At 41.1% G+C, this 20604-nt stretch overlaps 2 protein-coding genes across 3 annotated transcripts; both read right to left on the bottom strand.

The window, feature by feature from the left end:
• Nucleotides 1-1300: 1300 nt before the first annotated feature.
• Nucleotides 1301-14839, bottom strand: LOC105923990 (toll-like receptor 2 type-2). Its single transcript, XM_036133992.1, has 13 exons — nt 14753-14839; nt 12989-13042; nt 9252-9511; nt 9015-9171; nt 8438-8587; nt 7325-7528; nt 7103-7225; nt 6377-6527; nt 4294-4458; nt 4031-4210; nt 3809-3949; nt 3223-3731; nt 1301-2583 (listed from the first exon to the last, which is right to left on the bottom strand). The coding sequence occupies exons 2-13, from the start codon at nt 13024-13026 to the stop codon at nt 2187-2189; spliced, it is 2475 nt and encodes an 824-aa protein (XP_035989885.1). The 5' UTR covers nt 13027-13042; nt 14753-14839; the 3' UTR covers nt 1301-2186.
• Nucleotides 14840-15578: 739 nt separating this feature from the next.
• LOC118561772 lies at nt 15579-18056 on the bottom strand. Of its 2 annotated transcripts, none has more exons than XM_036133972.1 (7): nt 17895-18056; nt 17648-17741; nt 17315-17426; nt 16894-17104; nt 16578-16752; nt 16345-16475; nt 15579-16047 (listed from the first exon to the last, which is right to left on the bottom strand). In XM_036133972.1, the coding sequence occupies exons 4-7, from the start codon at nt 16993-16995 to the stop codon at nt 15730-15732; spliced, it is 726 nt and encodes a 241-aa protein (XP_035989865.1). In that variant the 5' UTR covers nt 16996-17104; nt 17315-17426; nt 17648-17741; nt 17895-18056; the 3' UTR covers nt 15579-15729. The 2 variants fall into 2 exon arrangements, with proteins under 2 accessions (XP_035989865.1, XP_035989866.1); XM_036133973.1 differs by having other exon boundaries at nt 16345-16465; nt 16586-16752.
• Between the last annotated feature and the right edge of the window lie 2548 nt (nt 18057-20604).

Raw genomic sequence — 20604 nt, 5'->3', positions numbered from 1 at the left:
CAGGTCATTCACTAGGTTCCCCCGTGTGGTTCTGGGATGTTTGCTCACCTTTCTTGTGATAATTTTGACCCCACGGGGTGAGATCTTGCGTGGAGCCCCAGATCGAGGGAGATTATCAGTGGTCTTGTATGTGTTCCCTTTTCTAATAATTGATCCCACAGTTGATTTCTTCACACCAAGCTGTTGACTTATTGCAGATTCAGTCTTTCCAGCCTGGTACAGGTCTATAATTTTGTTTCAGGTGTTCTTTGACAGCTCTCTAGTTTTGGCCATGGTGGAGTTTAGAGTGTGACTGTTTGAGGTTGTGGATAAGTGTTTTTTATACTGATAATGGGTTCAATCAGGTGCCATTAATACAGGTAACGAGTGGAGGACAGACGAGCCTCTTACAGAAGAAGTTACAGGTCTGTGAGAGCCAGAAATCTTGCTTGTTTGTAGCTGACCAAATACTTATTTTCCACCATATTTTGCAAATACATTCTTTAAAAATCAGACTATGTGATTTTCTGGATTTTTTTTTCTCCTTTTGTCTCTCATAGTTGAGGTATATCTGTGATGAAAATTAAAGGCCTCTCTCATCTTTTTAAGTGGGAGAACTTGCACAATTGGTGGCTGACTAAATACTTTTTTGCCCCACTGTGTGTATATATTATTTATTTCTGTTCATCCGAACTGCCCCCACTTCTTCTGCTGTACACAGCGTACCTCTGTTTTGCTCGACAAGAGCGCCCCCTATAGGCGAACTGTTATATTTCCTTTATTTACAGACTTAACAACCTAAAGAGTCTCAACCACATAGGAGCATCATCGGACCCAAAGGTGTAAATCTTAAACTTAGTGGTTCACTTATTTCTGTGTCGGGAACACCTCATAACATATTTTTTCAAGTGCATTCATTATATACATGGTATATTACCGGCTTGGTTTCTAATGTCAGCTTCAATGTTGACTTGGAATCTCTGCAGCTCTTGATGTTCTGTCATTATTTTGGTCATAAAGGGGACATATCATCCTTTTAAGTGTCCTTTTCAAATTGAAATCATTCAGTTGTGGTCTAAGTGGAACTGTAATGTTTGGTCTGATTTTACCCCCACGTTCCCCCATTTTACCCGTGTTCTGAGGTGTGTATGAGTGCAACTAGTTTTGGCCTTTAAAAACTGGTTAACTGTACTGGACCAGGAGTGAAGGTGCAGTGAAGATGAGTAGATTAATATTTTATGAAAAAAAAGAGTTGAAGCAAAAGGCAAAACAGATCCTTTAGCACCCTGCAAAAATATACATCTTGCATTTTCTTCACATACAAGCTTGAATGTTTTATTTGGATTATATGTCACCAACACAAAGACAGTCGTATTTGTGAGGGGAAGCAGAAACAGTAAAAAAGTCCTCAAGAAGGAAGATTAACCGTACAACACAGCGGTCCCTAGATCAAGCTTCTGAATTTCATGAGCAAAACAGGAAACGTCGAGCCCTGGACAGGATAAAGTTCTGGTGAGTTTCAAAATAAAATCATGGCACCAACTAGCTAGTTTAACCAGTGTAAACACAACAGCAACACTGAAACATGAGGAAACAGGGGCTTTTGGAAGATGAAATAGGATTTTTAAGTGCACAGAGTTTTGCCCTAAAAATATAAAAAAACATTGCTGTTTTTTAACCATTTATGAGGGATAGCAACAGAAAGGACCACATCAACTTCTGTTCCTGCCAGTACAATTTCCGAAGCCAGACGGTGTTTCCCTAGGAGCAGTGGAAGTGGGTGTTTGTAGCGAACTGCAACTAGCTCAGGACTGCAACCCATAACGTCAGTGTGAGCTGCTGGTAAGTGGTCTGCAGTGACATATATACCAATTTTCTATTAGCTTATTTAGGATGGTTCAACTGCTGTCCCAGGTGGAGATAACTGCATGCAATAAGACAGTTTATCTCAGTAATTTTCAGTTTGATAAGAACTTTGCAGTGTTTCCGTTTATAAAAATCTACTGATTGAATGAAAATAACTTCAAAAAGTGACAATATATGCTGGATTAGAGGTCAAATATGACCTGCATTGATTTTATTATACGTGGTTATGATATAAAATCAGTGCCAACCCACAAGTTGCCACCAGGCTTGGTCTTACTCAGATCTACTATCTCTTATGGTAGATAAAAGTTCTTCCTCTTCTCTTTGCAGTTATTTATCTGTCAGTTCTCCAGCTCATCGTCTCTTTTCAGAGCATTGCGCAGACTCCTCCAGAACTCTGGCCTCCTGTCCTCCTCCTGAGGCCACTCCAGGTAGGTTGTGGAGCTCATGAGTTTGCGGAGTTTGCAGAAACGTTTGGGGATGGCGTCCTTGGACAGGGGCTCCAGCAGGATCAAGATGGCAGCATCTCCACCGGCTTCAAACAGCCAGAAGTGGGAGAAGTCCAGCTCATAGCGGCACCAGTCAGACTGGACAAAGTTCTCGGAGAGGACAAAGACAGCACGACGGCTGCGCTCAATGGCGGTCATTATGTTGTCCATGATCCAGTGTCCAGGAAGAAAGTCCCGCTTGTGGAGACAGAGAGTCAATGGGGATGTTGGATTCACTGAGTCTGTATCACTGTAACAGATAAAAAATAAAACCAGTTTATTGTTTAGTTTACGTCGTAGATAATAAACATAAATTAACAATAATTCCGTCAATATACAGTATACCCTATATGGTTTGAACTACATATATGTATTTTACACTTTTAAATGTGATAACGAGAGAGTCATAAAATCAAGCACCGCAAGTAGCAGCAGCTATCGCACAGGTCAGATTTAAACACAAACAACGGTACTACGACTTAAATGATTAAACAGTGTTTAACATCATGGCATGTACAGACTCTCAGTGTGAACGTGCATGCCTCTACAATCAAGACACAAACTTCACACAGCTAACTCTCTTAGAAGCTGAGGAAGGAGGAAGCCTTTTCTTACTAAGACAAGGCGCAATTTTAGTCAAATTAAATTATTTGGCATATGAAAGCTAATCTTTACAATATGGCCTCATGCACTCAGTGGTCTCAATGTCACTAGTAGGACATCGTCGCTCAAAAATAGACTGTTATTATTCTAGACAAGGAGTCTGTTCTGTTAAGATAAATACCATTCTAACTTAGTTGAGGCAACATGCAAGAGGCAAAGCATGATGGAACAATTATGGCCACAAATCAAGAAAGGTTTATTAAAAATAAAGTAGTTTAAGGATTACCTTTGCTCCTCCATCTCAGGTACCAGAAAGTTTTCCACCCAGCTAGCATCTCTTTCACTGTAGGAAACAAATGCATCATAGGACAACAATGGTTCTGATCCCTCCATGTTTTTTTGTCGCCGGCGTTGTTGGGATTCTCTCTTGGCCTTGAGCCACGCCCAAGTCATCTTCAGATACCAGAAGGCGTGGCATCGCCAGAGAAGGACAGAAAGCAGCATCCCAAGAAAAAGGGCCACCCCACAGCTGACAGATACGAACAACACTGGCTGGCACTGGATAATAGAAAGGTTAACTTGACCCACTGCCATCCCCTGCAGGTAGAGAGGGGAGTCACAAACATAGCTATGCTTCCCGTCTTTTATTTTGATATCTCCACTTCCCACAAGTTGTGATCGTAGGAAGGTGACGAATTCACAGGAGCAGACAAACTTGTTATAACCCGCCTCCAGGTTCTCGAGTCGTCTGTATGACTGAAGGTCTGAGAGGCCAAATATGTTCAAGGTGTTTGACTGTAAAAGTACAAAAGAAGAGTAGAATAGGATGGGGAACACAAAGAAGATAGAACGTGACATAGATTGTTTCTTACCTGTATTGTAAGTGTTTGCAGATTGGGGTAGCTCCCCCCTGGTGGTAACCTCAGGAACTTGTTCCCAGAGAGGTGGAGTTCTCTCAGAAATGGCAGCACCAACACAAATTCTTTGAGCTCATTATAGCTGAGATCCAACACCTTGAAAGGAGTATGAAATAAATGGAGTGTATGTTTTCAAAGGCATGTTTACATATCTTTGATTCATTTTCTCTAACTAACCTGCAGAGATTTTGGTAGACATGGGGTGGTGGTGGTTAGCTTAGCCCTGGAGATGTTGAGGTACCTCAGAGTGGACGGCCAGGAGCAGCTAGGGGGCATGGAGCTGTAGCCGGTTCTGCTAACCTCCAGGTGGGTTAGTCTTGTGAGCTTTGTGGCCAGATGGCTCAATGCGGACAAAGACTAGACACAAATGGACGAACATTTATAATGTTGGCATTGTGAGAAATGTTACACTAACTTTACCTGAGGTTTAATGGTGACACCTTTAGAGGGTTTCCACTTATGTTTAAAACTCGGAGCTTCTGGAGTGTTTCTACGTCGTCACACACCATGTAAGACAGAGTCAGGTCCGTCAGGAGGTTGTTGGACACATCCAAGTATTGTGTGTTCACCATCAGTTTGGTAAGGTAACAGGATAACAAGAACATCTGAAGGTAAAGTTGAAACATATGTGTAAGTTTTGAAAAAAATTGTCTTCAAAGTTTTTACCGAATATATAATGCTGCATGTATCCTCTACAATTCAAGACAAAAAATCTGAAAAATAAATCATTAATAAAAAGCTCGAACCACTTGGTAGCAAAAGTGTGCAAACCCTTTTAACTCATTCCTTTTCCTTTTGAGTCTATTTTAGCTTTGTGGCTTATTTGCTAGGAGCCAGTCTGCATCCTACATCCTGACCATTTTAGGAGTACAACTTGCTAACGAATGCCCACATCTCAGTGTTGTTCTCCAAATCTTTCAGACATTGAAACGTTTGGACCTCTACAGTTGGATTTCTTTGGCCAGGTTTAATTCTACATTCAGCTCTAAGGTTCCTCTTAGGAAGTCATTCTTTGTTGAAAAGGGAAGGATACTTGGGATCTTTTGCACCAAACCTTCATTTTAGATTTCTGTTGGTTGCTTTACACATTCGTCCACAGCTTTTTGGAGGCTCTAGAAAGGTCCAGGTATTAAAGGAAGGGAGAGCTTCTGACCCTGAAACTGTCCCTTCCATCTAGACATGTACAATAGGGAAGCTTACTGACAATAGAGTTTTTGGACGGGAGAGCAGGTATTGCTGCTATACAGTATATTCAGATATATCTCCATCTATTCCTGTAGAGGAATTCTTCAGTGCATGGAGATGGAAAGTATTTGATCACCGCCCCTATGAGCAGATGCCCTTGCTCAATGCAATGACTGCTGCTGCCCAAGATATAGATGCATTGGCATGTCAAGGATGGATCAGGCATGCAAGAAGATTTTGAGTGTGATGTAGATGAGGCAATGTGGCCTATTTGTAAAGAGATAAGAGACTAGAAGAGAATCTCTGGAAAAAAAAAGAAAGAATAATCAATACACTTTGCATCACAACATATCTGTATCTGGATTCATTTTTGGCAAGGCAAATTTGACTACAAATTACACTGACATGTATGCTGCCTACTGTCATTAGCTACAATGAACCAGCAATGCTGCACTGATTCACAATGAGTGTGGTATTTTGTATTTTGTTGCCTCTTGTAAAATGAGTGATTGGAAGGGCTCAAACATTTGTGTGCAACATGTGTTGTTTGTGGGCAAAACCTGCTTTTGGTCCATATTTTAAATGTTTTGGCAGAATTGAAGCCTCTTGGAAACCAAATGTATCATTGTGACCATTGGTGCCACTGTTTAGGCCTCTGTGTTAACTGTTTTGAAAAATTTGGATTTTGAGTTGACTGCTGCATAAAAGCCATCAATAAAAACTGTAACAACATATATATTTAGACATTTTTGTTTTACTTTTGGTTAATGATTAGTGATTCCGATTGCAACTATAATTTAAGATAATTAATGTTTACTAGTGGCAAGTCTAATTCAGTCCTACAACTGACGAGACACCTCATTTCATGGTAAATATGGTTAATGTTGATTAATAAACCAAATTGCTAGTTATTATCATTATAAAATGCCAGTAGTGCTTAATCACAACCATTTGTAAAAAAAAATGTTGCAGCTTACCTTTGACTAGAATAATATAATTAATTACAACGTCCAATTATAATTTTTAATAATATTCATAATCAAATAGGTTAAACTGCACTGCACATGCATGCACAAAGAAAACCAAAAGATGCCAAAGAGGACAGAAATGCTGTTATAAGTATAGAATGATATTAATAGGAGGTGAAATGCTATTTGGTTACTTCAAATTAAAATTACACCCAAAAAAGTTTGCCTTATGATCAGTAACTTTCTGAATGAAATTAGGTTTATGAACAAAAAATAAAACATATTTTGCTGCTCTGTCTTTATCAATACTCATTCACATTAATGCCAGAACAGAGTTTAATAAGTTTTGTTTGTTGAGTGTTATTTTTACCTTTGAGTTTATGATGGATAACTTCTTCTGGTGTTGAAGAAGAAACTTTATCTGTACTGTCATGGCAAACTTCAAAACATCCAAAATTGTGACATCACTGACGAAGAACTCGTCCATGCTTCTTAGATCTGTCCAATTAGCATGTATCCACCTAACACAATGACAGCAAAGGCATTGGCCACATTAATTCTAAATACTTAGATTTGGGTAAACACCCACCCATCCATCCATGCATCCATTTTCTAACACGTCTATCCCTCATGGGGTCACCATGGGTGCTGGAGGCTATCTCCAGCTGTCACTGGGCTAGAAGCGAGGTACACCCTGGACAGGTTACCAGTCTATTGCAGGGATTTGGTTTAATAATTACAGCCATAACTATTTATACCCTCACAATTTTTTGTCAAAAATTCACTTATAATTTTAGCAAGATATTTGTTCTGTGCATTAAATCATATTTATGAATCTCTGTCAGTGTGGGTTCTCTTTGGGTACCCTGGCTTCCTCCCACAGTCCAAATAACATGACCATTAGTTTAATTCATATCGCCCATCTGTTGTCCTATGTGTCTATGATAGACTGGCAACATGTCCAGGGTATACCCTTCCTCTCCTCCATTGACCTTTTTAGAGAGGCACCAGTGCCCCTGCATGGACGGATGGATGGACTTTGACAAAAACAACTGGGCAGTGATCAACAGCTCATGCTAACACGCTGGTTTCCCACCTGCCCTCGCCTGTCAGAGTTAAACCCACTATGGAGAGGGATCTCAGCGGGACTCCATCTATCAGTGCCATTAGGGAGACAGTTGCTTCATCAGACATCAAAAGGTTATGGAGAGACAGATTTCTGAAGAGAAGAACCCCAAGAGAATTAGCGGCCTATTTCTATATATAGAATTTTGCTTCATTTTATTAAGAACAGCAAAAAAAAAAAAAACTGACAAACCTGATCCTCCTGATTGACTCTTTGAAAGGCTGAATGGGGAAAGAATATTTCCAATGAATGTCCAGCAGAGTTATCTGAGTTTCAGGGTTACACACGTCATCAAGCAGAGCTGCAGCCATCATGGGTTGTGTTGAAAATGGACCACGGAGGCTTAGGGTGACACTTCCCAGAGGCCAAATGTTCCCAAAGGTACCAGAGTCATACCTGTGGAGAACAAAGAGTCAAAAGAAAGCGAAAGATAGAAAAAGAGTGGACGATCAATAATGGTTTGATCTTTGTTTTTTGTTTCCAATTGTCCAGCAGTTATTTATTGGTAGTCAGCTCCTAATTAGTAGATCTGCAGGTTTACTGAAAATCTACTTTTTACTTGCACAGTGAAACAGTGGGTAGCACTGTTGCCTTGCAGCAAGAAGGTCCTGGGTTCAAGTCCTACTCTTGTCCTGGGTTTCTGCATGTTCTCCCTGTACATGTGTAGGTTCTCTCTGGGTACTCTGACTTCCTCCCACAGTCCAAAAACATGACTGTTAGGTTAATTGGCCTCTCTAAATTATCCTGTCTGTCTCTGTGTTTCCCTTCGATAGACTGGCGACCTGTCCAGGGTGTACCCTGCCTCTCGCCCATTGACAGCTGGAGATAGGCACCAGCACACGATCCCAGCAGGGAGAGCGTGTTAGAAAATGAATGTTTTAATTATTGTTTTAGTCCTGTTCTCCAGGACCTTGTCAAAGGAACTAGTATTTGTTTCTTAAACTGTTAAAATAGTGTCATTTCTCCCCACTGTCGCTACATAACTCGCTAAGTATGAAGTGAAGAATTGATGCAATCTACTAACTTCTGTGTAGATACGTTTTGGAATACTGGGATGGAAAAATTTCCCAAAGTATTAAGTTTTCATCTCAGCCTGGGCAGTTTACTGCTTGTGTTCGCCTACTTTCTCCGCCTTTTTCCTGTCTGGAGAACTGTCAAATAATGGCAGCTAGAGCCTCACACAAAAATTTCACTGAGAATAAAGCGGTAAAGTGGAAAAAAACTGGCAAAGATCATTAGAAGTTTTTCGTTCGAAGCACTTTAAAGGATTATAAGGGACTCTGGGTGCTAGACAGGACTAAATACCTGGCCAGGTTGCTGCCGTGCACTGTAAGCTCATCGAGGTTGGTTACTCCTGAAAGATCTTCTTTCCTCAGCTCCTTAAGATCTGGACCTCCAAACATCAGCCTTCTCAGTCTGACGAGTCCGAGAAACAATGGTGGAGAACCGAGCGTGCTGCAGGTGACCCAGAAAGACATGAATCTTGATCATTCTGCCTGGTCTTTATTCAGGTATAGGCCCCACAGATGAATTAAGGCTGGCCTGGCAGTTCAGCTTTCACTATGACAAGGACCCTAAATCAGCCTGAGGTACCGTAAGATGGTTTAGATTCAAGCATATTCCTGGGTTAGAATGGCCCAGTCAAAGTCCAGACCTTCATCTAACAATAGAACCTGTGATAAGGCTTTGATAATTATTATTCACAGATTATCCCCATTCAGTTTTCATCCACAAAGTATAGGGGTTAAAGATAAATCCAAGCTACATCTCTTAGATTTTTATATACAAAATAAAGACTGATTTGAATTTATGCACACACTTAATATTGCAAAATGTCAGGATATAAATGCTTCTCCAGAGAAATGTAACCTGAGCTCCTGACCTGTACGGGTTGTTAAGCAGATTGAGCTGCAGCAAAATCTCCAGCTTGCTGAACCATCGGTGGTTGAGAACCGTCAGAAGGTTGTCAGAGAGGTCCAGCTCCTCTAGGCTCCAAAGAGAGTCGAACGCTATTGGATGGATCGCAGCTAATCTGTTACCTGAAGGGCAGAGTTATATGCATTCAGACACACGTCACTAATGAGTTCAGTTAGGGTGTATTAAACACCATCATGGCTACCGTGGAGATCCAGAACCCTCAGTCGGACGTGTCCTGTCAGGTCATCTTGGGTCACCATGCTGATGTTGTTGAAGGAGAGATTGAGGATCAGAGCTTGGTCTGTCACCACAGGAATGCTGGTGAATCCATTGTAGGAGCAGTTGCAGCAGAGATGCAGGTCACAGCGACTGCAGGATGGCCTCCCATTATCGCTGTTTACCGTCTCACCCCAGATCGGCGAGAAGAAGAGGATTAGCATCAGTATCGTTAGATGTCTCATACTGTAACGAAAAAGTTGAGTGTTTCAGTTGATGAATTGCAGCAAATGTCACAAATTTTGGTTGTTTGGTTGTGGTTTTCACTTTTGGTTTGTGTTTTTCAGTATGTATCCTGTGTTTTACAGCTTTGTCTCCACACTGTCTCTGCCTCTCTGCAATTGGGTCTATCTCCGAGAACCTCACCTGACAGAATAATCGAGCCAAAACTAAGACCCAGCAACAGGTTATGGATCCATCCATCCATCCATCCATCCATCCATCCATCCATCCATCCATCTTTCTCTTATCCGGGGTTGGGTCGTGGGGGTAGCAGCTTCAGTAGGGAGGCCCAGATGTCCCTCTCCCCAGCCACTTGGGCCAGCTCCTCCGGGGGAATCCCAAGGCGTTCCCAGGCCAGCAGAGAGACATAGTCTCTCCAGCATGTCCTGGGTCTTCCTCTGGGCCTCCTCCCGGTGGGACGTGCCCGGAACACCTCACCTGGGAGGCGTCCAGGAGGCATCCTGACCAGATGTCCGAGCCACCTCAACTGGCTCCTCTCGACGTGGAGGAGCAGTGGCTCTACTCTGAGTCCTCCCCGGATGACTGAGCTCCTCACCCTATCTCTAAGGGAGAGCCCAGACATACTACGGAGAAAACTCATTTCAGCCGCTTGTATCCGGGATCTCGTTCTTTCGGTCACGACCCAAAGCTCGTGACCATAGATGAGGGTAGGAACGTAGATCGACCGGTAAATCGAGAGCTTCGCCTTTTGGCTCAGCTCTCTCTTCACCACAACGGATCGGGACAGCGCCCGCTTCACAGCAGACGCTGCACCAATCCGCCTGTCGACCTCCCGCTCCATCATCCCCTCATTCGTGAACAAGACCCCAATATACTTGAACTCCTCCACTACGGGCAGCACATCCTCCCCAACCCGGAGGAGGCACTCTACCCTTTTCCGGTTCAAGATCATGGTCTTGGATTTGGAGGCACTGATCCTCATCCCGGCCGCTTCGCACTCGGCTGCGAACCGCTCTAGTCAGAGCTGTAGGTCACGCCCTGATGAAGCCAATAGGACCACGTCATCCGCAAATAGCAAAGACGCAATCCTAAGGCCACCAAAACGGATCCCCTCAACACCTTGGCTGCGCCTAGAAATTCTGTCCATAAAAGTTATGAACAGAATCGGTGACAAAGGGCAACCTTGGTGGAGTCCAACTCTCACCGGAAAGGAAGTTATGGATCTTTACAAATACTTCCTGGGAGGCAGAGAAGGATTTATGCCATTCAGCAGGTCTAATGGTGCTACAAATGCATCATTAGAGGCCTCAACATGGGTGATTCCTTCTCTGGGGACAGATCCTTTGAGACGCGGCTCCTCTACATCCAAACAAAATGCTGCAGCAGAAGCTATGCCCATGCTTTCCTTCTGCAGCTAACAAAGCTGTCTTGGGGCGGCTCCCTTATCCTCTCCTGCTACAGCAGCAGATTCATCCTCCACAAAAGTGCAGTCCATGCCGTCATCAGCTGCCGTGGTGTCTATCAGCTCCAAAGTCCCGTCACTCATGGAATCGTCATCGTCAACAACACTCCTGGTTCAGTCGGCATCAGTGACGCTATTGTCAGCTACACAGCTGTTTCCACCATAACTATCTGCACCTCCTGTCCACGCTGCAGAGTTCTCCAAAGACAATGTCCAGTTGGGATTACATCAGGTTCCTAAGCTCCATCAAAAGTTCTCTCAATGGCTCCAGCACCACTTTTCAAGCTCCCGTCAGGACTCCATGCCTTCTGGGCCTTACTGTGGTCTCAGCACGCCTAAACTCTTGAACTCTGTGTTTTGCTTCTAGACCACTGTACAGAGACCGCCCTCATCAAGGTGTTTAATGACATCCATACAAACACAGACTGTGTTAGACCTCAGCGCAGCATTCGATACTATCGATCACTCCATTCTGTTAGAACGCCTCGAAAACTGGGTCGGCCTCTCTGGTTTAAATCCTACTTAAAGGACAGGGAATTTTTTGTATCAGTAGGTAACTTTACATCAGAGATGACAAAAATCACATATGGGGTTTCCTAAGGGTCCATCCTGGGTCCCCTCCTATTCAATATCTACATGCTCCCTCTAGCTCAGATCATAAGAAACAACATCAGCTACCATAACTATGCAGATGACACACAGCTCTACATCACCATGTCACCAGGTGACTATGAACCAGTTCAGGCACTGAGTAAATGCTTAGAAGAAATCAATGCATGGATGTGTCAAAATAATAAAAACAAAACTGAAGTAATAATCTTTGGACCAATAGAGGAGAGATCAAAAGTTAGCACACAGCTTCAGTAGCTTCAGCTAGAAACCACCGATCAGGCCTGAAATCTGGGTGTAGTGATGGACTCAGACCTGAACCTCCAAAAGCATCTAAAGACAATAACAAGGTCGGCTTTCTATCACCTGAGGAACATTTCCAGGTTTGAAGGACTAATGTCTCAGAATGATCTGGAAAAACTAATCCATGCGTTTATTTTTAGTAGAATTGATTACTGCAACGGTGTTTTCACAGGTCTGCCTAAAAAGTGGATCAGACAGCTGCAGCTGATCCAGAATGCTGCTGCCCACGTCCTCACTAAGACTAAGAAAGTAGAGAACATGGACCCGGTTCTGAAGTCCTCACTAAGACTAAGAAAGTAGAGCACATCACCCCAGTTCTAAAGTCCTTACACTGGCTCCCTATATCTCAGAGAATAGACTTTAAAATACTTCTGTTAGTCTATAAATCCCTGAATGGCTTAGCACCTAAATACATTACAGACTTGTTATCAGTGTATCAACCATCCAGACCACTCAGGTCTTCTGGCTCCAGCCTGCTCTGCAGAACCAGAACCAGAACCAGAACCAGACACGGAGAAGCAGCATTTAGTTCCTATGCTCCACTGATCTGGAACAAACTTCCAGAAAACTGTAAAAGTGCTGAAAGCCTGAGTTCCTTTAAATCAAGATTAAAAACACATTTGTTTAGGATTGCCTTTGACTGTTCTAGTTAAACTGTTCTACTGAAACATCACTATTTTAACTTTTTTAGTCCAACTATTTTTAATGTTGTATTTTTGTTTCTACACTTTATTCCAACTTGCTTTTATTCTATTTTATTTTGATATAATTTAATCATGTAAAGCACTTTGCATTGTCTCTGTACTGAATTGTGCTATATAAATAAATTTGCCTTGCCTTGCCTTATTGACACACGATCAACAGGTACATTAGCCACTCAACGCATCATAACTAGGCAGCAACGGATCAACGCTTAACTAGTGCTGTAGTAAACTGTTTGCCACCGGTTTCCCACTTCTCATTTGCTCCTCACTGGATTATATTGTTTTCTTACCAAGTCTGTCTCATACAAGATTGTGTTTAATGCCATGTCACTTGCATGCCTGACTTCTTGCCTCACCTTGTAAGTTTTGTTTTTATTTTATTCATTAAATACTTTAACTCACCACACTGTCTCTGCCTTCCTGTCTGTACTTGAGTCCATCACCAAGATCCTCACTCTGAGAGGAACAGAAAAGTAAGAGTGTTTTTTGCTGCAGCTTGAATGGGCTGAACATGAAGCAGAAGTGAATGTCAGGAAGGAAGAATTAGGAAACAAGTTTATGAGGAAATTAAGTCTTGTCTCCACTGTCGAACTTAGTTGCATCACACAGGCACGTAACCGTTAGACAGGGAAGTTCTGTTGAGGGTATCAGGGTTTTTATATGTGACTTGGGTTACACCCAATGCAGAAAAATCTGGAATATATACTTCGATCAGTGTTTAAATCTTACTTGTGATTATTAAAAAGTGGAAAAATAATAAAAGCCTAGACATACGATGTTAAGAGGAGCGCTTGACAGCTTGCAAGCCCCACCACTGAAAGACCAATGGTCTAAATTCCCAGCAGAGCAACATTGCGACTGTGGCTTGATGGGTTGAGAAGTTGTCTGGCAACTTCTCAACCCAGAAGGTTGTGGGTTCAATTCCAGCTTCCCCTTGCCACATGTTGATGTGCCCCTGGGCAAGGCACTTAACCCCAAGTTGCCTACCAAGCTGCGTCCTGGTGTATAAATGTGTGCATGTTAGTGAGAGTGAATGTGGCTATAGTGTACAGTGCTTTGGGTGGTCAGCATGAATGGAAAAGCTCTATTTAAGTTCAGTCCATTTAGCAACACAATGCAAGCATCCAAGACCTGATCCCCATAAGTCCAATATAAACCATATCAACATGTCTGAGGTATTAAATAGCTGAAAGTCTGGTTTTGTAAAACATACCCAAAATAAAAAGACAAGACATGTTGCTGGTTAAAATGTATTCACCTGAAAATATGAGTAAAATTAGTTGTTTCAGGTATTGTTCATGAAAGCAGCATCTACTGGTTTACGTGTTTAGAGAAAGAAAAACACATCTAGTGCTGGAAATTACACGCTGCTCAGAAAAAAAAAATGGTAAATGCTTCGTAACATGAAACGTGTGGAGCTAAACAGAGAATGTAAAATAATTAAACAGAGAACCAGAAAAAATACTGTTCGATTTGATGGAGGAGTAGTCAAGATCCCAACAGACCAAAGACAATGATCATCTCCGGAAAGATCTAATGATGCCCACAGTTGCCGTTTCTGAGCAAAACCAAGAAATGCAGATGAACGGTGGAAGGTGTCCAATGGTCCTGGGCTCAGATATCTGTTGACAGGAGCCAGTGGTTTGTACCACTCCACTCAGCTCAGATAGGAGTTCAGTGATTCTTATGAAAACCAAATCTACAAGCTATTTTCACCATATACCCTAAATGTTTGAGTATACAATACATGTTTTAAGAGAAAACAAATCTGATAAGTTTATCTTAATGGTATGATTAAGAATAACATGTTTACAATATTTTTCTGTGACTAGAAATAATTATCCACTCTTTTAAACACTGTAAGTGTTTGAGTTTCTGCACCTTAAGTAAAAGCCATGTTGTGGCTTTTTTAACTGTGATGATAAAATGTAAAATCAACACAGGCTGTGTGTTGAAAAAAAAAAACTTCAGTTCATCCTTTCCTCTGTTTTTATTAATTATCTAATGTGAAAATCTCTTTTGAGCTAGCAGCTCTGAAAAAAGAATACTTGTTTTAAAAAAAATAAATAATAAATAAAATAATAAATAAATAAATAAAATTTTAAGGGATACAAGCATTCTGAAACGGCGCTCTTCATGGCTAGGTTTCTAGGCAATTTTTCTTACCTTAGTATCTGCTGAGCAGAGATGTAAAGGACATCCAAAAACCTGAGAAAGAATAAAATTCTTATTTTGTCTTACAGAGGAACTATGAGTTGAAGTGTAACCTGTTGTGAAAGGAGGAAGTGAGAATGCAGAGCAGTGTCATGCTATATGCAGATCATGCAAATATGTCCTGTTTATGACCCAATATACAGGTGTTTACATTTTTTGTCTTGCTAGCAAGGTTTGCTGGACTGCATGGAGTAAACAGATTCCTTTGGGTCAAAAATTAATGGAGCTGAAACAAAAGTTTGATTTCACAGTTGCTCTGTTTCCTTTCCAGGTGCTTTTGGATATAAGAATAACGTTTTTAAGTAATGTGGGTGTTATTAATTTGTTCAGTAAATGCTTGCATAATGTTGAGTGTTACATATTAAATGCTTAAAGGGATTAAGTTGGATTCATTATTGGAACATTAGTGCAGTGTGGATTAGATGTGTGCATTTAATTAGACACTCAAGACCTCCACAGAGTAAGACATGCTGTAAAACAAATATAGTTTGCATGATGTCACATCCTTTTTTCAGATATCACGTGAGGAGACTTTCCCTCCTTAAAGTTGTTTGGCTGTTGTATATGACGGCATTATATGAGACATGAAAATGTAAATGGTTTAAAAGCTTGCAACAAAAATCTCCATGAATAAAGCTCCATGGGCAGAGTTATCAATATAAGGGAGGAAAAGAAGGATTTTGGGGATATACATAATACTTAAAATATAATATAATAAAATTAAGTAGAATATTCACACAATCACTACACCAGCTGATGCTGATACTGCAGTAGAATATTGCAATAGGGTTCAACCCAGCCAAAAAAAGTAAATCAGTACAAAATCAGAGCCCTCAAATGAAAATATTTGTTCAGTATAAAACAAAAAAAATAAATAAATCAGTTCAGCATCAGAACCCTCCAAACCAAAGCATCTTAAAGTGTCAGAATCAGTGCAGCATCCGAGCTCTCATCTCTTTGACCCTGGGATTCACCTTAGTTGTAGCAGCATCAATCTGGTAAACAGCGGTTTGCAAGAAGTGGTAGACATTGGCCAGATCCCTGTTGTACGAGGTAGCGAAGACGAAATGAGCTTTGAAAAGTTCATCAAAAGAGGCAAGCGCATCTGGTGACCGACATGGGATTGCATGTTTGTCAATCACAATGAAGTATTTTTGTATGGCGCTCCTCTGGGTCCCCACAGCCAGCAGATAGGGTTGACGGCTCTCTGTGATGCTGTCCAGATGCCCCTCTACACTGGTCCCAGTCTGTGACAAGAAAATATAATTAGTCTTGCTATTAAAATTAATCTGTTGCAGTTTAAGGCCCCATCGTCACAACCACAATCACTTATTGCCACAAAATGCAATTGAACCATAACATTTTCAGCCTTATATTTTTTATTCTTCTAAATGTAAAAGAAATAAAAGACTTATATTAGCGTATGTGAGGCTGACGATGATAGATTTGTGGGGAGCCAAATCAGATAGATTTCACAGGGTTTATTATAATGTTACAAACAGAACAGTTAGCCTTCTTAAGCTTTAAATAAACTGTAACATTACCTTGATAAATTTCACAAGGTGGTCAATGGCTTGTCTGGCAGAGAGCTTTCCTGGTCTTTTGTTGCGGCCATGAGGTGATGGCGGCATGAGGTGGATAAGGAGCAAGATGGATGACATTTCACTGTCCCATCCTGAAAATAAAGGAAATGTAGACATTTTTACTAAAATGTTTATACACACATACACACGTACACACGTACATACATACATATATCTCTTTTATTCGAGTGTACCATCTTCCAGTTCGTCTGTTGTGGATTCTGCGTTATGAAGGAGATCTTCAAGGTCGCTTGTCTGGGTGAGGCCACGACTTTGTTCAAGGACTTTCTGCCTGTAGTGAGTAGGCCACTTCTCCAGGAACCTTGCGGAGATGTCATCACCAAACATCAGACTGAAATCCTGCTCTATCTGCAGTCAAGATGGAATACAGAAAACAACATGGCATACATCATTAATAGGTGCACCAGGGCTTACCAGGGATGTCATCTGTTTAAAGTAATTTCTCATCTCAGCTCGATTTCAGTGCTAGGTAGTTTAAGAGCGACCTACCATTCCCTTGATGTCAAGAAATCTTGGAAAGGTGGTAAATATTTCAGAGGACTTTACTGGGTCATTAACCATTGCTTGGCGATGGGTGAAGGTCTGTTTCATCTTCTCCCTGATAATTGCTTCATCAGTGCAATGGCCTCACAACACTGGGTTTCTGTGGCCAGTTGGTTTTCCTTACAGAAGGGGGTTCTCTCACCAGAAACCGGACCGCCTGTAACAGTGAAACCACTTAATGATGCAATACTTTAACTTCCCAAAAAAACTTGAGCCACTTTCACCCCTTACATAGTGAGCCACTTGTCTTTTTTCTAAACCCCTGCAATGCCCACTACTGTAACAAAAGTCACTATGCACATTAATAATGAATTTAATGTGTGAATTCTCATAAGAAAAATATACAACTACACTCAAATTCATGTACCTGTCAGTGGCTGAGGGCTTCTTTTCTTTTGTCCCTCTGAGGCTTCTTTCTGAAGCGTTTTCACTCTCCATGCAAGAAATCCACTCCCATCAACTGGATTGTAATACTGCTCCTAAAAAACAAGAAAGTATTTAAACTTTTCATCCTTAAAACACTAACATGTACCTGTATAGACAGTTGCTAAAATCAAGGTCAGCCAGTTTGATGTCTGCTGTGTTTAACTTGTCGAGGTAGGAGAAAGGGTCAGCATACAGAAATGTTGATATCTAATTGAAATCTCACTTGTTTTTTTGATCTGTAACAAAAGTAATGAGAGTTGTTTTATGTACTTACATAGCCCAAAGTTCCCTGGGGATCAGCCAGGTATGGAAACAAGGCTGTGATACCTTTTGCGTAGTCCTCTTTCACGCGCTTTGAAGGACTTGTCCTACAGTGCGCGCACACACACACACACACACACACACACACATATATGTGAGAGCTAAACAAAAGTATTGCTGTGCCGATGCTTTCTGCACTGGATCTGCACCAAATAAAACCATAAATGTTAGGGTTGGACATTAATTACATGACAGCATACCCATGTTCACTCGCCATGTGTGCAACCAAGACCTTCACCATGTCACGTCTTGTGGAATCTGTTAAGCTTTTTGTCCGACCATACTCTGTAAGGATCCTCTCTTCTCCAGGTTTCTTCCTCAGAATATTTTCAATGAGCTAAGTGTGAAGGGGGGAAATGAGGGAAGGGACATAGGGATTTGGTGGCCAATTACATTTACAGTGACATTTTTTTAAAGAAAAATAACTTAAGAGACCTGAGTTATGTTATTAAATACTGACTAAGAATAAACTAAAGTGACCAGTAAAATGGCCAAAATAAATATACCAAATAAATAAATAAAATAGCCTATTTAGGTGGGAATAGTACACTAGTTACTCCTCAGGTTTCATAATTGAGAGGCTAATGCAGGTCTGAGGTTGTGGCGTGGGAAGACGCAGACTGCAGCTCATTTTGCACTGATTCCCGGCACTAGTTTGCTTGATTTTGTAAAGTGCCTTGAGATGACATGTTTCATGATTTGGCGCTATATAAATAAAATTGAATTGAATTGAATTGAATAGTTGCACAATTTAGGGAGCGCTGTTAGAGAAAAACTTGCGGCCCGGAACTTTATATCGCGGATCAAGAGTGGCGAGTAGTTGTTTGAAGCCAGGTTTTTCAGCTGCAGACAACAGCAGCACACCATCACTATGAAGCACGTTACTGCATGCATGATGTCCTTATGCCGCTTGGACGCTTTGTCATTTTATCACAAAGAAGGGAGCCCAGTTTAGCTGCTATACCTGCTTTGTTTTGGAAGAACCTCCAGAGGATTCCGACGACGACGACGGTTGCGTTACCAGACTTTGTTTTTACCGGTTTCTTGCAAGTTTTACAAATCACTGTGATTTATTTCTGTCAGACTGGCGAACTAGTAAAACCCCGTTTTGGGACTGTTTCCTCCGCCGCTCCTTGCTGCGACATATTCACGTGCTCTTTGTTGTGGTTTGAGAGGGCGGGGCTTTGTGACAGCGTGCCTGGGTCTGCCATTACGATTGGTCGAGAGGAAGTAGTGACTGTAGCATCAACTAATATGATAGGCTGAAAGGAAGGAAGGAAAACTGTTTTTTATCGAACATTTATTGACCCGTTTTTTTCCTATCGCGTCACACGTCTATCGATCGATATATATTGTTATTGAATTATTGTCCAGCCCTAATTTCTCCCATACCCTTTTATCAGAATCACCATCTTGATCCCTCCATGTGTCTGACGAATCTAGTGATTCGTCAGATAATATGTCATTAGCAAGAGAGGATCATCTGTGATAAGAGTAGTGTACAAGACCCCGTTAGATTAGGATGGATCCACACACTGAGCTAGTGAAGAGGCCATGTTTATTCAAAATGTCATGCAATGTGGATAAGCATCTCTTTACTATGTTGCATTACAAAGTTAGACAGGACTGCATGGATTATGAGACTCTGAGTTAACAAGTTACTCACCCTCAAAATCTGAACCCTTGGGCAAACGGACCTCAAGCACACCCAGGTCTGGTTTCATTACAAGAAACGCAAATACATCCTCGTCAACTTCAGTGTTCGAATCATCATAGACTTTTAAGTCCAAGGTAGGAATCTCAAACTTCTTGGAAACTGTGAAGACAAAACAATATTGCTAAAGATTGATATTGTGTTGTGCAATTTATAAAAATTTTATTGAAAGGTCACACATTTGGAATCTCTTTAGATATGGACCACTTAAAACAACGATTTCATACTTTATAAAAAAATCATGAAGATCTTTGCTAATATGTGAATATACTTTTCCAGCGAACATTTCTAACTCAAATCATTCGTTTTATCGGGGTACACAAAACACGATTTAGAGAGGGGGTCCAAAGTCAAATACATACTTTTCTAAGGGTCCTTGAAAACAACAACAATTATAATGATAATAATAATAAAAGACAGCACCGCTAACTAACATATGACACCCAGTAGGTTGTGCAATGTTTCACTCACCACACTCCAAAAATGATTCGAAGGTCAGCTGCCCTTCATGACAAATGTATTTCTGGCGGTCTCTGTATTTCACTCTTACAGCCTGCATCCTTTATGGAAAGTGAAAAAATAAAAGTTACTAAGATGATATAATTCATGCACTGAAGGATACAATTAGCTTAAGTATTACAAAAGCCCTATCTACAATTAGACTCGATATCACTCTACATTTGCATCTAATTAAATGCTGTTTGAAAGCTGGGTAAAGTACTTATTTTTCTCAGTTTGCTTCCAGTGTGTTTACATGGCTTTCAATTCACATTACAGTGCTGCCGCTCCAGCATAGACCACAACACACCATCTCTGAGTGAATAAAGAATGGCTGGTGTCAACCAGTTTCATTTGAGCTCACCTCTGTAAACCTCACATAATTCCTTTCCACCCTTTGCTACACGGGAAAACTATCCAAAACTGTCCTTGAGGACATGTTCGTTCCATGACTCAATTCAAAGTAAAATACATGTGCTTACTAACAAACACACACTAGCTAAGTAATGACTCAATTCAGAGTAAAATACACGTGCTTGCTAACAAAATACCAGGTGAAAACGGTCTACATGAAAAAACCCCCACCATAGAACGGAAAAACAATTAGAACAATCGTGTAAATGCCTTAATTCAAAGAAGATAACCTTACACGTGATTGCTAACGGTCCAAACACACACTAGCTAAGTAATGACTCAAT

The sequence above is a fragment of the Fundulus heteroclitus genome, unplaced genomic scaffold (genome assembly GCF_011125445.2).
Source record: "Fundulus heteroclitus isolate FHET01 unplaced genomic scaffold, MU-UCD_Fhet_4.1 scaffold_71, whole genome shotgun sequence".
Taxonomy (NCBI): Eukaryota; Metazoa; Chordata; class Actinopteri; order Cyprinodontiformes; family Fundulidae; genus Fundulus; species Fundulus heteroclitus.
This window is presented reverse-complemented; position numbering and strand designations above follow the sequence as displayed.

Bases quoted from the DNA above. Each gene is read 5' to 3' on its own strand.
- LOC105923990 (XM_036133992.1), bottom strand. From the start codon at position 13,026: ATGGACTCAAGTACAGACAGGAAGGCAGAGACAGTGTG. The intron at 9,512-12,988 runs GTGAGTTAAAGT...TTTTCGTTACAG, and splicing joins AGGAAGGCAGAGACAGTGTG to TATGAGACATCTAACGATAC. The intron at 7,226-7,324 runs GTTTGTCAGTTT...TCTTCTCTTCAG, and splicing joins GAGTCAATCAGGAGGATCAG to AAATCTGTCTCTCCATAACC.
- LOC118561772 (XM_036133972.1), bottom strand. From the start codon at position 16,995: ATGAAACAGACCTTCACCCATCGCCAAGCAATGGTTAATGACCCAGTA. The intron at 16,476-16,577 runs GTACACTCGAAT...CTTTATTTTCAG, and splicing joins AACAGACGAACTGGAAGATG to GATGGGACAGTGAAATGTCA. The intron at 16,048-16,344 runs GTAATGTTACAG...TTCTTGTCACAG, and splicing joins ACCTTGTGAAATTTATCAAG to ACTGGGACCAGTGTAGAGGG.